We start from the raw sequence: 15,580 nt of genomic DNA, 5'->3' as shown, positions 1-15,580 counted from the left end.
TCGGCCCCAGCTGGAGTATTGTGACCAATTCTCGGTCGCTACACTTTAGGGAGGACATGAAGTCTTTGGAGAGGGTGCAGAGATATTTACTAGAATGGTTCCAGGGCTGAGTAATTACAGTTACGTGGAGAGACTGGAGAAGCTGGCATTGTTCTCCTTGGAGCAGAGAAGGTTACGGGGAGATTGACCAGAATGGTACCGGGGATGAGGGACTTCAGTTATGTGGAGAGACTGGAGAAGCTGGGGCTGTTCTCCTTGGAGCAGAGAAGGTGAAGAGGAGATTTAATGGTGATGTTCAAAATCAAGAAGGGTTTCAATAGAGTAAATAAAGAGAAACTGTTTCCACTGGCAGGAGGGTCGATAACAAGAGGACACAGATTTAAGCTGATTGGCAAAGAGACGGGCAGGAAAAAAACTGATAAAAGTTAACCCGCAGTTTCCCACTTTCTCAAAATTAATTTCACTGATATTACAGCGATTTTCATCTCTCCCTTCTCTGGCTCACTTGAGCCTTTGCGTCCGATCCCACCCTTCAAAAAACCTACGCTTGACACCTCTGTCCTTGCAAACCACCGCCCCATCTCCAACCTCCTTTTCCTCTCCAGTTCTTGAAAGTGTTGTCGCCTCTCAAAACAGCAACCATCCTTCAATGAACTCCAAATTTGAACCTCTCCAACCTGGTTTCCACCTCTGCCCCAGCAGTGAAACGACCCTCAACAAAAGTCATGAATTACATCCTCCGTGGCTGTAACCGGTGGACTATCTCTCTTCATCCTTCTCGACCTGTCTGCGAGCTTCACCACGGTTGATCACACCATCCTCCTCTAACGCATCTCCTCCATTGTTCAGCTCAGTGGGACTTGTTGGTGTGATTACAGGATAGTCGCTGAGCCAGACCCCGAAACAAGCTCGTGGAACAGGAAACATTCAGACGTCTGATTGATACACTTTATTTCACAAATCAATGACATAACCCATTACACGCAGTGACCGTGAGACTGGTACCCAAAGAAATAGGCTCTTCACCAGGCCTGATCTCGTCCTGGTGAACAGGCGGAAAAAACAAGTTTATATAAGTAATTACTTTCAATACAGGAGAGAGAAAAAGACAGATTGCATTTATATAGCGCCTTTCATGACCACCGGCTTTAGAAACATAGAAGATAGGAGCAGGAGTAGGCCATTCGGTCCCTTGAGCCTGCTCCGCTATTTAATGAGATCATGGCTGATCATCCAAATTCAGTACCCTGTCCCCGCCTTCTCCCCATATCCCTTGATCCCTTTAGCCTTAAGAAATATATCTAACTCCTTCTCGAATATATTTCATGAATTGGCCTCCACTGCCTTCTGTGGTAGAGAATTCCACAGGTTCACCACTCTCTGGGTGAAGAAATTCCTCCTTATCTCAGTCCTAAATGGCTTACCCCTTATCCTTAGACTGTGACCCCTGGTTCTGGACTCCCCGGCCATCGGGAACATCCTTCCTGCATCTAGTCTGTCTAGTCCTGTTAGAATTTTATAAGTTTAAATGAGATCCCCTCTCATTCTTCTAAACTCCAGCGAGTACAAGCCCAATCGACCCAATCTCTCCACATATGTCATTCCTGCCATCTCAGGTATCAGTCTGGTGAATCTTCGCTGCACTCCCTCCATGGCAAGAACATCCTTCCTCAGATAAGGCGACCAAAACTGCACACAATACTCAAGGTGTGGTCTCACCAAGGCCCTGTAAACTGCAGCAAGACATCCTTGTTCCTGTACTCGAACCCTCTCGCTACGAAGGCTAACATACCATTTGCCTTCTTAACCACCTGCTGCACCTGCATGCTTACCTTCAGCGACTGGTGCACAAGGACACCCAGGTCTCGTTGCACTTTCCCTTCTCCCAATCTATTGCCGTTCAGATAATAATCTGCCTTCCTGTTTTTGCCACCAAAGTGGATAACCTCGCATTTATCCACATTATCCTGCATCTGCCATGCATCTGCCCTATCACCCAACCTGTCCAAATCATACTGGAGTTTCTCGGCATCCTCCTCACAGCACACATGCCCACCCAAGCTTTGTGTCGTCTGCAAACTTGGAGATATTACATCTAGTTCCCTCGTCTAGATCATTTATATATATTGTGAATAGCTGGGGTCCAAGGACTGATCCCTGTGGTACCCCACTAGTCATTGCCTGCCACTTGGAAAAAGAGCCGTTTATTCCAACTCTTTGTGTCAGCCTAGATTACTTGCTCAAGTCTCCAGAGTGGGACTTAAACCCACGACCTTCTGACTCTAGAGGTGAGAGTGTCACCCACTGAGCCGAGGCTGACCCCTCTTAAACTCCAGCCTAGTTACTGGGGTTATCAGCATCTTCAAACCGTCCCCTGCCCCCCCACCCCGTAATTGCCATTATTAACACAGAATAGTCCTTCATATGATTAACAGCAGAATGGGGCCAGTGCGCTCAGGTGTGAACTCGCTGGTGTCTCAGCAGGTGAGATGAACTGGTGAATCCCTTTTCACACACTGAGCAGGGGAATGGCATCTTCCCGGTGTGGGTGAACTGGTGATTCTGAAGAGAATATGAGTGCTTAAACCTCTTCCCGCAGTCAGAGCAGCTGAACGGCCTCTCCCCGGTGTGGATACGTCGATGCATCTTCAGGCCCTTGGAGCATTTGAAACACTTGTCGCAGTCGGAACATTTAAACGGCCTCTCGTTAGTGTGAACCAGCTGGTGTTCCCGCAGAGAGGCGAGACGAGTGAATCCTTTCCCGCACTCGGAGCAGGAGAACGGCCTCTCGTCAGTGTGAGCCAGCTGGTGTTCCCGCAGAAAGGAGGGACGAGTGAATCCTTTCCCGCACTCGGAGCAAGAGAATGGCCTCTCATCAGTGTGAACCAGCTGGTGTTCCCGCAGAGAGGAGAGACGAGTGAATCTTTTCCCGCATTCGGAGCAGGAGAACGGCCTCTCGTCAGTGTGAACCAGCTGGTGTTCCCGCAGAGAGGAGGGACGAGTGAATCCTTTCCCGCACTCGGAGCAGGAGAACGGCCTCTCGTCAGTGTGAACCAGCTGGTGTTCCCGCAGAGAGGAGGGACGAGTGAATCTTTTCCCACACTCGGAGCAGGAGAACGGCCTCTCGTCAGTGTGAACCAGCTGGTGTTTCCGCAGAGAGGAGGGACGAGTGAATCCTTTCCCGCACACAGAGCAGGTGAACGGCCTCTCGTCAGTGTGAACCAGCTGGTGTTCCCGCAGAGAGGAGGGACGAGTGAATCCTTTCCCGCACTCGGAGCAGGAGAACGGCCTCTCGTCAGTGTGAACCAGCTGGTGTTCCCGCAGAGAGGAGGGACGAGGGAAACTTTTCCCACACACGGAGCAGGTGAACGGCCTCTCCCCGGTGTGCAGTCGCTGGTGTCTCACCAGGTTCGATGACTTAGCAAACCTCTTTCCACAGTGAGAGCAGCTGAACGGCCTCTCCCCGGTGTGAACCAGCTGGTGTCTCAGCAGGTTCGATGACTTAACAAACCTCTTTCCGCAGTGAGTGCAGCTGAACGGGCTCCCCCCGGTGTGAATGCGTTGATGCTCGTTCAGATCCTCGGCGCTTTTAAAGCTCTTCTCACAGTCAGGGCACTTACAGGGTCTCTCGTCAGTGTGAACTCGCTGGTGCACCCGCAGAGAGTAAGAATGGCTGAATCCCTTCCCGCACACGGAGCAGGTGAACGGGCTCTCCCCAGTGTGAGCTCGCTGGTGTATCAGCAGGGTGGAGGAGAGAGTGAATCCCTTCCCACACACGGAGCAGGTGAACGGCCATTTCACAGAGTGACTGCGTTGATGAGTCTCCAGCTCGGAGAGGCAACTGAATCCCTTCCCGCATTCCTGACATTTGCACGGACTCTCCTCGCTTTGGTTACACTTGTGGCTCCCCAGGCTGCACCTTCGGTTGAATCCACGTCCACACACAAGACACGTGTACAGTTTGCCCGCATTCTGATTGCTGCTTTCCGCTTCCATATGTCGATGATATTCAGGTCTTGATGAATCGAGTGACTGTCAGATCTTCGTGTGAAGTTTGCGTTAAGCTGCCCATCTGCAATTCCTCCCCTTGCAAGAGACGGTAAAAGAGGTTTATACAATAATAATTAATGTAAATACAGGAGAGAAAATAAAGAAAGACTGGCCTTTATACAGCGCCTTTCACGATCAACGGTTTTACAGCCAATGAAGTACTTTTTGAAGTGTAGTCGCTGTTGTCAACATGGATTTACAAAAGGTAAATCATGCTTGACTAATCTACTGGAATTTTTTGAGTATGTAACTGGTAAAATAGATAGGGGAGAACCAGTGGATGTGGTGTATTTGGACTTTCAGAAGGCTTTCGATAAGGTCCCACATAAGAGATTAGCGTGCAAAATTAAGGCACATGGGATTGGGGGCAAGGTATTGACTTGGATAGAGAACTGGTTGGCGGACAGAAAGCAAAGAGTTGGAATAAACGGGTCGTTTTCCGAGTGGCAGGCAGTGACTAGTGGGGTACCGCAAGGATCGGTCCTAGGACCCCAGCTGTTCACAATATATATTAATGATCTGGACGAGGGAATTGGATGTAATATCTCCAAGTTTGCAGATGACACAAAGCTGGGTGGGAGTGTAAGCTGTGAGGAGGATGTCGTGAAACTCCAGTACGATTTGGAGAGGTTGGGTGATTGGGCAGAAACATGGCAAATGCACTATAATGTGGATAAATGTGAGGTTATCTACTTTGGTGGCAAAAACAGGAAGGCAGATTATTATTTGAACGGCAATAGATTGGGAGAAGGGGAAGTGCAGAGAGACCTGGGTGTTCTTCTGCACCAGTCGCTGAAGGTAAGCATGCAGGTGCAGCAGGCGGTTAAGAAGGGAAATGGTATGTTGGCCTTCATAGCAAGAGGGTTCGAGTATTCGAGTACAGGAACAAGGATGTCTTGCTACAGTTGTACAGGGCCTTGGTGAGACCACATCTTGAGTATTGTGTGCAGTTTTGGTCGCCTTACCTGAGGAAGGATGTTCTTGCCATGGAGGGAGTGCAGCGAAGATTCACCAGGCTGATACCTGGGATGGCAGGAATGACGTATGAGGAGAGATTGTGTCGATTGGGCTTATACTCACTGGAGTTTAAAGATTGAGAGGGGATCTCATCGAAACCTATAAAATTCTGTCAGGCCTGGACAGACTAGATGCAGGAAGGATGTTCCTGATGGCCGGGGAGTCCAGAACCAGGGGTCACAGTCTAAGGATAAGGGGTAAGCCATTTAGGACTGAAATGAGGAGGAATTTCTTCACCCAGAGAGTGGTGAACCTGTGGAATTCTCTGCCACAGACGGCGGTGGAGGCCAGTTCATTAAATATATTCAAGAAAGAGTTGGATATATTTCTTAAGGCTAAATGGATCAAGGGATATGGGGAGAAGGCAGGGACAGGGTACTGAATTTGGATGATCAGCCATGATCTCATTGAATGGCGGAGCAGGCTCGAAGGGCCGAATGGCCTACTCCTGCTCCTATCTTCTGTGTTTCTATGTTTCTGCAGCCCACCGTAGTCCCGCCCCCTCTCTCGCGCGCCGCCATTGGTTGGAGGACCATCAGCCAGCCCGGTCCTCCCAGCGTTTTCCGCGTTCCTGATTTGCGGGCGCGTCGCATCAATCAACCACCCCCTCCGCTTACACACTGACGCCTGCACGCAACGCCCAGGAGGTCAGTTAGATCGGCGCACGCAGCCCACCGAGGTCTCGCTCCCCTCCCACGCCGCTATTGGTTGGAGGACCGTCAGTCCACCCGGTCCTCCCAGCGTTTTCCGCGCTCCTGATTGGCGCGCGCCTCGCGTTAATCACCCCCCTCTGATTACGCGCTGACGCCAGCACGCAACGCCAAGGGGTCGGTTGGATTGGCGCACGCCACTGCAAGTAAAAAAAAAGACACCCCACACAAATGAGGAAAAACAAAAATAATAATAATCGCACTTTAGAGGGGAGGAGGTTGGGGGAATTAATGAGTGTTTTCAATTTGTTTTGCAAAAAAAAATATTTGAAAAGCTTCCCAACGGTGCAAGGCGGGATGCGCATGCGCTCCAGCCAGCCTTTGACTCCCCGACGTGGGCCGCGTCCGGACACGCCCACTTGCCTTCCCCTGCACCAATCACAGCGCGGGCAGGCGCTTCTATCAATCGTCATCTGTCAATCACCCTCCCTTCCCTTCCCCCTCGTGGTGTCGATTGACAGCGGTGTCAGCCAATGAGGTGCAGGAAGGGGCGGGACCAGGGCCAGGACTGACAGCAAGCCTGAACTAACTCAATTAAATACTTGCATGCAGCCAAAAATTTTTTTAAATTTAGTCAGCCAAAAAACAGCAAAGCAAATGAGGTTTGCTGAGTCAGCAAAGTCTATTTTAGAAACATAGAAGATAGGAGCAGGAGTCGGCCATTCGGCCCCTCGAGCCTGCTCCGCCATTTAATGAGATCATGGCTGATCATCCAAACTCAGTACCCTGTCCCTGCCTTCTCTCCATATCACTTGATCCCTTTAGCCTTAAGAAATATATCTAACTCCTTCTTGAATATATTTAATGAATTGGCCTCCACTGCCTTCTGTGGTAGAGAATTCCACAGGTTCACCACTCTCTGGGTGAAGAAATTCCTCCTCATCTCAGTCCTAAGTGGCTTACCCCTTATCCTTAGACTGTGACCCCTGGTTCTGGACTCCCTGGCCATCGGGAACATCCTTCCTGTATCTAGTCTGTCTAGTCCTGTTAGAATTTTATAAGTTTCAATGAGATCCCCTCTCATTCTTCTAAACTCCAGTGAGTACAAGCCCAATCGACCCAATCTCTCCTCATACATCATTCCTGCCATCCCAGGTATCAGCCTGGTGAATCTTCGCTGCACTCCTTCCATGGCAAGAACATCCTTCCTCAGATAAGGTGATCAAAACTGCACACAATACTCAAGATATGGTCTCACCAAGGCCCTGTACAACTGCAGCAAGACATCCTTGTTCCTGTACTCAAATCCTCTCACTACGAAGGCCAACATACCATTTGCCTTCTTAACTGCCTGCTGTACCTGCATGCTTACCTTCAGCGTCTGGTGTACAAGGACACCCAGGTCTCGTCGCACTTCCCCTTCTCCCAATCTATTGCCATTCAGATAATAATCTGCCTTCCTGTTTTTGACACCAAAGTGGATAACCTCGCATTTATCCACGTTATATTGCATCTGCCATGCTTCTGCCCAATCACCCAACCTGTCCAAATCATACTGGAGTTTCTCGGCATCCTCCTCCCAGCACACACGCCCACCCAGCTTTGTGTCATCTGCAAACTTGGAGATATTACATTCAGTTCCCTCGTCCAGATCATTAATATATATTGTGAATAGCTGGGGTCCAAGGACCGATCCCTGCGGTACCCCACTAGTCACTGCCCGCCACTCGGAAAAAAAGCCGTTTCTTCCAACTCTTGGCTTTCTGTCCGCCAACCAGTTCTCTATCCAAGTCAATACCTTGCCCCCAATCCCATGTGCCTTAACTTTACATGCTGTCGAACGCCTTTTGGAAATCCATGTACACCACGTTAATCGCATTGCCCTCATCAACCCTCTCTGTTACCTCATCAAAAACCTCAATCAGAATCAGAGCGGCCGTGCCCGGCGGACATGCGGCCAGGGCACCGGTACCAGGAAACCCAGGGTGCAGCGCCTCCCCCATCTGAGCCGCCGCTTCCCGGTTTCTTCAGCTGGCTCCACCGAGTCCGACTCGGGCCAAAGGACAGGAGCCAGGCTCCCAGAATGGCCCGCGGCCCCGGGGAGTATGCGCACTCTCAGCGGGGAAATCAGCGCGTTGGATAGAGCTGTTTCTGGGGCGCGGGGAATTGTGGGTGCTGCAGCCGCCATTAGTCAGCGGCTGTCGGGAAGTGTTTTATTGCAGGTGACGGAAGTCGGTCCCTGGCCGCCTGTGTAGATCTTTTTGTTGCAGCAGTTTGAGCTGGAGTGGAGATGGAGGAGAAGCTGCTGGGTTTTCGATGGAATCTGGAACAGTCCCCATGGATTGGAGGGTAGCTAATGTTACCCCATTATTCAAAAAAGGTGGTAGAGAGAAAATGGGGAATTACAGATCGGTAAGCCTGACATCGGCAGTGGGGAAAATGCTAGAGTCCGTTATAAAAGATGTAATAGCAGAGCACTTGGAAAACAGTGACAGGATCAGACAAAATCAACATGGATTTACAAAAGGTAAATCGTGCTTGACTAATCTACTGGAATTTTTTGAGGATGTAACTGGTAAAATAGATAAGGGCGAACCAGTGGATGTGGTGTATTTGGACTTTCAGAAGGCTTTCAATAAGGTCCCACATAAGAGATTAGCGTGTAAAGTTAAGGAACATGGGATTGGGGGGTAAGGTATTGACTTGGATAGAGAACTGTTGGCAGATAGAAAGCAAAGAGTTGGAATAAACGGGTCTTTTTCCGAGTGGCAGGCAGTGACTAGTGGGGTACCGCAGGGATCGGTCCTTGGACCCCAGCTATTCACAATATATGGTGTGGAGATGCCGGAGTTGGACTGGGGTGGACAAATGTAAGAAGTCGCACAACACCAGGTTATAGTCCAACAGCTTTATTTGAAGTCACAAGCTTTCGGAGCGGTGCTCCTTCGTCAGGTGAAGTGGAGAGATGCATAAAGACACAGCTTATATAGTCAGAGAATAATGTCAGATGTTTACAGGTAATCTTTCTAACTTTCCAATCGTATAGACCTCCTCAGAAGACAAACACGGGACACAACCAACAGAGTACCCTTCGTCGTCCAGTACTTCCCCGGAGCAGAGAAACTACGCCATGTTCTTCGCAGCCTTCAACATGTCATCGATGACGACGAACACCTCGCTAAGGCCATCCCCACGCCTCCACTACTCGCCTTCAAACAGCCGCCTAACCTCAAACAGACTATCGTTCGCAGCAAATTACCCAGCTTTCAGGAGAACAGCGACCACGACACCACACAACCCTGCCACAGCAACCTCTGCAAGACATGCCAGATCATCAACATAGATACCATCATCACACGTGAGGACACCACCCACCAGGTACATGGTACATACTCATGTGACTCGGCCAACGTTGTCTACCTCATACGTTGCAGGAAAGGATGCCCCGGAGCATGGTACATCGGCGAGACCATGCAGACACTGCGACAACGGATGAACGGACACCGTGCAACAATCGCCAGGCAGGAGTGTTCCCTCCCAGTCAGGGAACACTTCAGCAGTCAAGGACATTCAGCCTCCGATCTTCGGGTAAGCATTCTCCAAGGCGGCCTTCGAGATACACAACGCAAAATCATCGAGCAGAAACTGATAGCCAAGTTCCGCACCCATGCGGACGGCCTGAACCAGGATCTTGGGTTCATGTCATGCTACATGTAACCCCACCTGATGTAGGGTCATCCAGACTCGAGTCGTCGTTGGCTTGTTCTCTCTACACAGATGCGGCCGGACCTGCTGTGATTTCCAGCAGAAAAAATGTTTTTTGCCTGTTTTTTTGTTTTTCACAGACCCCAGCATCTGCAACATTTGACCCCTTGTGACCCCACCTCATTGTTCTTTGATGTAATGTTTTCCTGACTGGCCTGTTGGACGCCATTCATATCTTTGATTGCTGTGATTATCTCTCTGCCGAGGTGTGATAAATGGCAGTTAGAAAGATTACCTGTAAACATCTGACATTATTCTCTGACTATATAAGCTGTGTATTTATGCATCTCTCCACTTCACCTGACGAAGGAGCAGCGCTCCGAAAGCTTGTGATTTCAAATAAAGCTGTTGCACTATAACCTGGTGTTGTGCGACTTCTTACATTTATTCACAATATATATTAATGATCTAGACAAGGGAACTAGATGTAATATCTCCAAATTTGCAGACGACACAAAGCTGGGTGGGCGTGTGTGCTGTGAGGAGGATGCCGAGAAACTCCAGGATGATTTGGACAGGTTGGGTGATTGGGCAGAAGCATGGCAGATGCAATATAATGTGGATAAATGTTAGGTTATTCACTTTGGTGTCAAAAACAGGAAGGCAGATTATTATCTGAATGGCAATAGATTGGGCGAAGGGGAAGTGCAACGAGACCTGGGTGTTCTTGTGCACCAGTTGCTGAAGGTAAGCATGCAGGTGCAGCAGGCGGTTAAGAAGGCAAATGGTATGTTGGCCTTCGTAGTGAGAGGGTTTGAGTACAGGAACAAGGATGTCTTGCTGCAGTTATACAGGGTCTTGGTGAGACCACACCTTGAGTATTGTGTGCAGTTTTGGTCGCCTTATCTGAGGAAGGATGTTCTTGCCATGGAAGGCGTCCAGCGAAGATTCACCAGGCTGATACCTGGGATGGCAGAAATGACGTAGGAGGAGAGATTTGGTCGATTTGACTTGTTCTCGCTGGAGTTTAGAAGAATGAGAGGGGATCTCATTGAAACTTATAAAATTCTGGCAGGGCTGCACACACTAGATGCAGGAAGGATGGTCCCGATGGTCGGGGAATCCAGAACCAGGGGTCACAGTCTAAAGATAAGGGGTAGGCCTTTTAGGACAGAAATGAGGAGGAATTTCTTCACCCAGAGAGTGGTGAACCTGTGGAATTCTCTACCACAGAAGGCAGTAGAGGCCAATTCATTAAATATATTCAAGAAGGAGTTGGATATATTTCTTAAGGCTAAAGGGATCAAGGGATATGGGGAGAAAGCACGGACCGAGTACTGAACTTGGATGATCAGCCATGATTGCATTGAATGGCGGAGCAGGCTCAAGGGGCTGAATGGCCTACTCCTGCTCCTATCTTCTATGTTTCTATGTTTCTATCTCTTATGTGAGACCTTATCGAAAGCCTTCTGAAAGTCCAAATGCACCACATCCACTGGTTCTCCCTTATCTATTTTACCAGTTACATCCTCAAAAAATTCCAGTAGATTAGTCAAGCACGATTTACCTTTTGTAAATCCATGTTGACTTTGTCCGATCCAGTCACTGTTTTCCAAGTGCTCTGCTATTACGTCTTTTAATATGGACTCTAGCATTTTCCCCACTACCGATGTCAGGCTTACCGGCCTGTAGTTCCCCATTTTCTCTCTACCACCTTTTTTGAACAGTGGGGTAACATTAGCTGCCCGCCAATCCATGGGTACTGTTCCAGAGTCTATCGCATTTTGGAAGATGACCAGCAATGCATCTACTATTTCTAGGGCCACTTCCTTAAGTACCCTAGGATGTAGATTATCTTCTATGTTTCTATGTATTCAATCTTTCCTTGTAGCTTAAATTCTCTAGTCCTGGCAACATCCTTGTAAATGTCCCGTCTCGAGCAGTCACATCTTTCCTGCAATGGGGCGAGCAGAACTGCACGCAGCACTCTAGCCGGTGGCCTAACTGGTGTTTTGTACAGTTCAAGCAGAACCTCCCTGCTCTTACATGATACAAATGTAAGAAGTCACACAACACCAGGTTATAGTCCAACCGCTTTATTTGAAATCACAAGCTTTCGGAGCGCTGCTCCTTCTTCAGGTGAAGAAGGAGCAGCGCTCCGAAAGCTTGTGATTTCAAATAAAGCTGTTGGACTATAACCTGGTGTTGTGTGATTACATGATACAGAAAGAGAGAGGCACTGCCCCTTTAAATACCTGGGGGGCACTCATTCCCCTTTAAATGGCCAAGCAATTTGTTTATGTTGAAAAGGGGCCGCAGTCCCCTTTGACTCACCCCCCCCACCCACCACAAATACTCACAAGAGAGAGAGAGAGAGAGAGGAGGAAGAATGCTGGTCTTTGTCCCTTTAAACGTGGCTGCCCACCAAATTGTTCACAGCACCAGGGCTCGTTGTTCTGGATAAAAGTCAAAAAGAGAAAAGGTTCACTTATTTTTAAATGAATGCAGTTAATGAACAGCCTTGCAATAAAGGTAATGCAAAGGAATAAACACTCACAAGCTGGGTTTTTTCCACCCCCTCCTCCCCTTCCCTTTAACAGCTTCTGCAGACAATGAAAGCAGGAAAGCGGCCTGCAGCCCACCGAGGTCCCGCGCCGCCATTGGTTGGAGGACCGTCAGCCCGCCCGGTCCTCCCAGCGTTTTCCGCGCTCCTGATTGGCGGGCGCCTCGCGTCAATCATCCCACCCACCGATTACGCGCTGACGCCAGCACGCAACGCCCAGGGGTCGGTTGGATCGGCGCACGCCAGCGCAAGGTAAAAAAAAAGACACCCCACACAAATGAGGAAAAACAATAATAATAATAATCGCACTTTAGAGGGGAGGAGGTTGGGGGAATTAATGAGTGTTTTCAATTTGTTTCGCAAAAAAAAATATTTGAAAAGCTTCCCAACGGTGCGAGGTGGGCTGCGCATGCGCTCCAGCCAGCCTTTGACTCCCCCACGTGGGCCCGGGGCTCGGACACGCCCACTTGCCTTCCCCTGCACCAATCACAGCGCGGGCAGGCGCAACACGAGGCTGCCAGTGCGCCTGCGCGGGGCCTCCGGGGAGCTGACGGAAGGCCGGGCCCGGGGAAGAGGCGGAATCAGCGGTAAAGTCAAGTGTTGGGGAATCGATTTAAATCGAGGTGAGGGGGGAGCGGAGAGCGAGATTATAAAGTAAAATACGAGAAAAACCAAACGGGCGGGACCTCCGCGGACAGCGAATGGAGCGGATAGAACCGCGCGGGGTGGCGGAGTGAGCCGGAGCAATGTGTGTTTGACTGACGGGAGCGCTGACCAATAGGAAGAGGGCTGAGCTGGGAGGACTGAACTGGGCGGCCTGGTCCTCCAACCAATGGCGGCGCGGCAAGGGGGCGGGGCCTCCTCGCCAGCTCAGGTGCGCTGGGGCCGATTGTGACGCGCTGTCCCCAGGTGAGAGCAGCTCAGTCAGCACAGAGCTGGGGCTGGAATCTGGGAGAGGGGCACAAGCTTCACAATACAAGCTTCTTTCAAATGCACAATTGTTTCCTACAGACAGCTTTGGTCACTCTGGAAAAAAACTGTTTAACAATTCATCATAACTCCCCTGCTTTAGGAGAGGCGTAGAGTGCAAAAGCAAGGAAGTTATAATGAAACTGTGCAAAAGACTGGAGTCAGCTGTGGCTCAGTGGATAGCAGAGTCAGAAGGTTGTGGGTTCAAATCCCGCTCCAGGGACTTCAGCATATAAAGCGAGGCTGACACTCCAGTGCGGTGCTGAGGGACTGCCGCACTGTCGGAGGGGCAGTGCTGAGGGAGCGCCGCACTGTCGGAGGGGCAGTACTGATGGAGCGCCGCACTGTCGGAGGGGCAGTACTTAGGGAGCGCCGCACTGTCGGAGGGGCAGTACTGAGGGAGCGCCGCACTGTCGGAGGGGCAGTAAGGGAGCGCCGCATTGTCGGAGGGGCAGTTATGATGGAGCGCTGCAGTGTTGGAGGTGCCGTCCTACGGATGAGACGTTAAACCGAGGCCCCCGTCTGCCCCCTCAGGTGGATGTAAAAGATCCCGTGGTGCTATTTCGAAGAAGCTATCCCTGGTGTTTTGAGCCCAATATTTATCCCTCAATGAACATGACGAAAAAACAGATTATCTGGTCATTATCACATTGCTGTTTGTGGGAGCTTGCTGTGTGCAAATTGGCTGCCGCGTTTCCCACATAACAACAGTGACTACACTTCAAAAGTACTTCATTGGCTGTAAAGCACTTTGGGACGTCCGGTGGTCATGAAAGGCAGTTAAGAAGGCAAATGGTATGCTGGCCTTCATTACAAGAGGATTTGAGTACAGGAGTAAAGAAGTATTACTCCAATTATATCTTCTTTCTTCTTAGGCAGTCCCTCGGAACCGAGGATGACTTGCTTCCACATTAAAAATGAGTTCTCAGGTGTAAGGGTAAACCGGGAGAGCTTCTTCTCCCCGAGACGGACCATCTGATATAAAGGTTCGACTGGATCCATGTTTATCTGTAATTTAAACAGAGGTCTGGATGTCTTCCGAGCTCTTTCCCCTAGAGGAGAGGGTAGAATGGGGGTCTTTAGTGTTAAATGGTTTCACCTGTGTGCATTGCTTCCATCGCATACCCGTCGGTTCCTGTAGACAAACACACGTATCACTTGTCATTAATACAGTACATGGCCCCATCCAACGGGCCCCATTCCCTTTCTTCCGATAACTTGCGTCATTACTTGTTGACCTATTCTGGGCAACTCGTCTGGTTTAAGTCCAGCATTCTGCCTTTCTAGATCTTTAATCTGTTGTTAGTTCCTTACTACTTTATTTAGTGCTTGTACCTCCTGATTTAGTTGTACTAAGTATCGCCTTAATCTATCTTGTACTGGTCCTGGTTCTCCCACCCCTCCAGCCAAATCCTCTGGTAGTCTCATAGCTCGTCCTGTAATTAATTCATAGGGGGTCAGTCCGGTCGTTCGTCCTGGGGTGGCTCGCAGCCTCATTAGTATGCTGGGTAATAATTCCGACCATCCCTTCCCTGTTTCTTGGATGGCTTTTGTCAGCATGTTTTTCAGTGTCCTATTCATTCTTTCTACCATCCCCGAGCTCTGGGGGTGATACGGTATGTGATATTTTTGTGTCACATGTAGCAGCTTACAGATTTCTTTCATTATTTTGCCGGTGAAATGAGTGCCGTTGTCTGAGTCAATTTGCAGAGGCACTCCCCAACGGGGTATAACCTCGGTAGCCAATATTAGTGCAACTGTTTTTGCAGAGCAGTCTCGTTGGAAAGGCTTCCACCCACCTGGTAAATTGGTCAATTATTACCAGGCAATATTTCTTCCCCCGGTCCTGCGCTAAGGGGCCAGTAAAGTCAATTTGTAAGTTTTCCCAGGGTCCTTGGGGCCTGGGTTGGTTTGCTACTCTAACTCTACATCTCTGTCCTACATTATTCTTGCGCATATTATACAGCGGTGGCAATATTTCGCTACTTCCCGACCTATCTTTGGCCACCACCAGTACTGTGTCAGTAGGTGCAACATGTTACTTCTGCCAGTATGTGTTACACCATGGTATAGCGCCATCAGTTGTTGTCTACAACATTCCGGTGCCACCACCTGGTTACGTGGGCCCCATTTCCAAATTCCATCTTGTAATTGCGCGCCAGCTTGTCTCCATTTCTCCTTTTGCTCTTTACTAGTATTTTCTTGCAGCTCCATTATATTCACTTCCTGTACCCCACTGACTATGATGACCATATTTATTTCGTTTTTGAACACGTCCTCTGGTTGCATTTCTTCCGCAGCTAGTTTTAAGAACATAAGAAGTAGTAGCAGGAGTAGACCATATGGCCCCTCGGGCCTGCTCCACCATTCAATAGGATCATGGCTGATCCGAATCTGGACTCACGTCCACTTCCCTGCCCTCTCCCCGTAACGCCAAATTCCCTTATCTGCTAGGAAACTGTCTATCTCCATTTTAAATTTATTTAATGTTGCAGCTTCCACAACTCTCTGGGGTAGCAAATTCCATAGATTTACTACCCTCTGAGTGAAGAAGTTTCTCCTCATCTCAGTTTTGAAAGGGCAACCCCTTATTCTTAGATTATGCCCCCTAGTTCTAGTCTCACCC

General features: G+C 49.4%; 1 protein-coding gene across 1 annotated transcript in view; it reads right to left on the bottom strand.

The window, feature by feature from the left end:
* Positions 1–930: 930 nt before the first annotated feature.
* LOC147118264 (uncharacterized) overlaps positions 931–15,580 on the bottom strand; it is a 202,759-nt gene continuing 188,109 nt past the window's right edge. Inside the window, exon 2 of the mRNA XM_085984352.1 lies at positions 931–4,086. Coding sequence (XP_085840478.1) covers positions 2,455–3,996 — 1,542 coding nt within the window. The 5' untranslated portion in view covers positions 3,997–4,086 and the 3' untranslated portion in view covers positions 931–2,454. The remainder of the gene's footprint in view (positions 4,087–15,580) is intronic.

The sequence above is a fragment of the Somniosus microcephalus genome, chromosome 4 (genome assembly GCF_052327205.1).
Source record: "Somniosus microcephalus isolate GS21.2 chromosome 4, FLI_Smic_1.0, whole genome shotgun sequence".
Taxonomy (NCBI): domain Eukaryota; kingdom Metazoa; phylum Chordata; class Chondrichthyes; order Squaliformes; family Somniosidae; genus Somniosus; species Somniosus microcephalus.
This window is presented reverse-complemented; position numbering and strand designations above follow the sequence as displayed.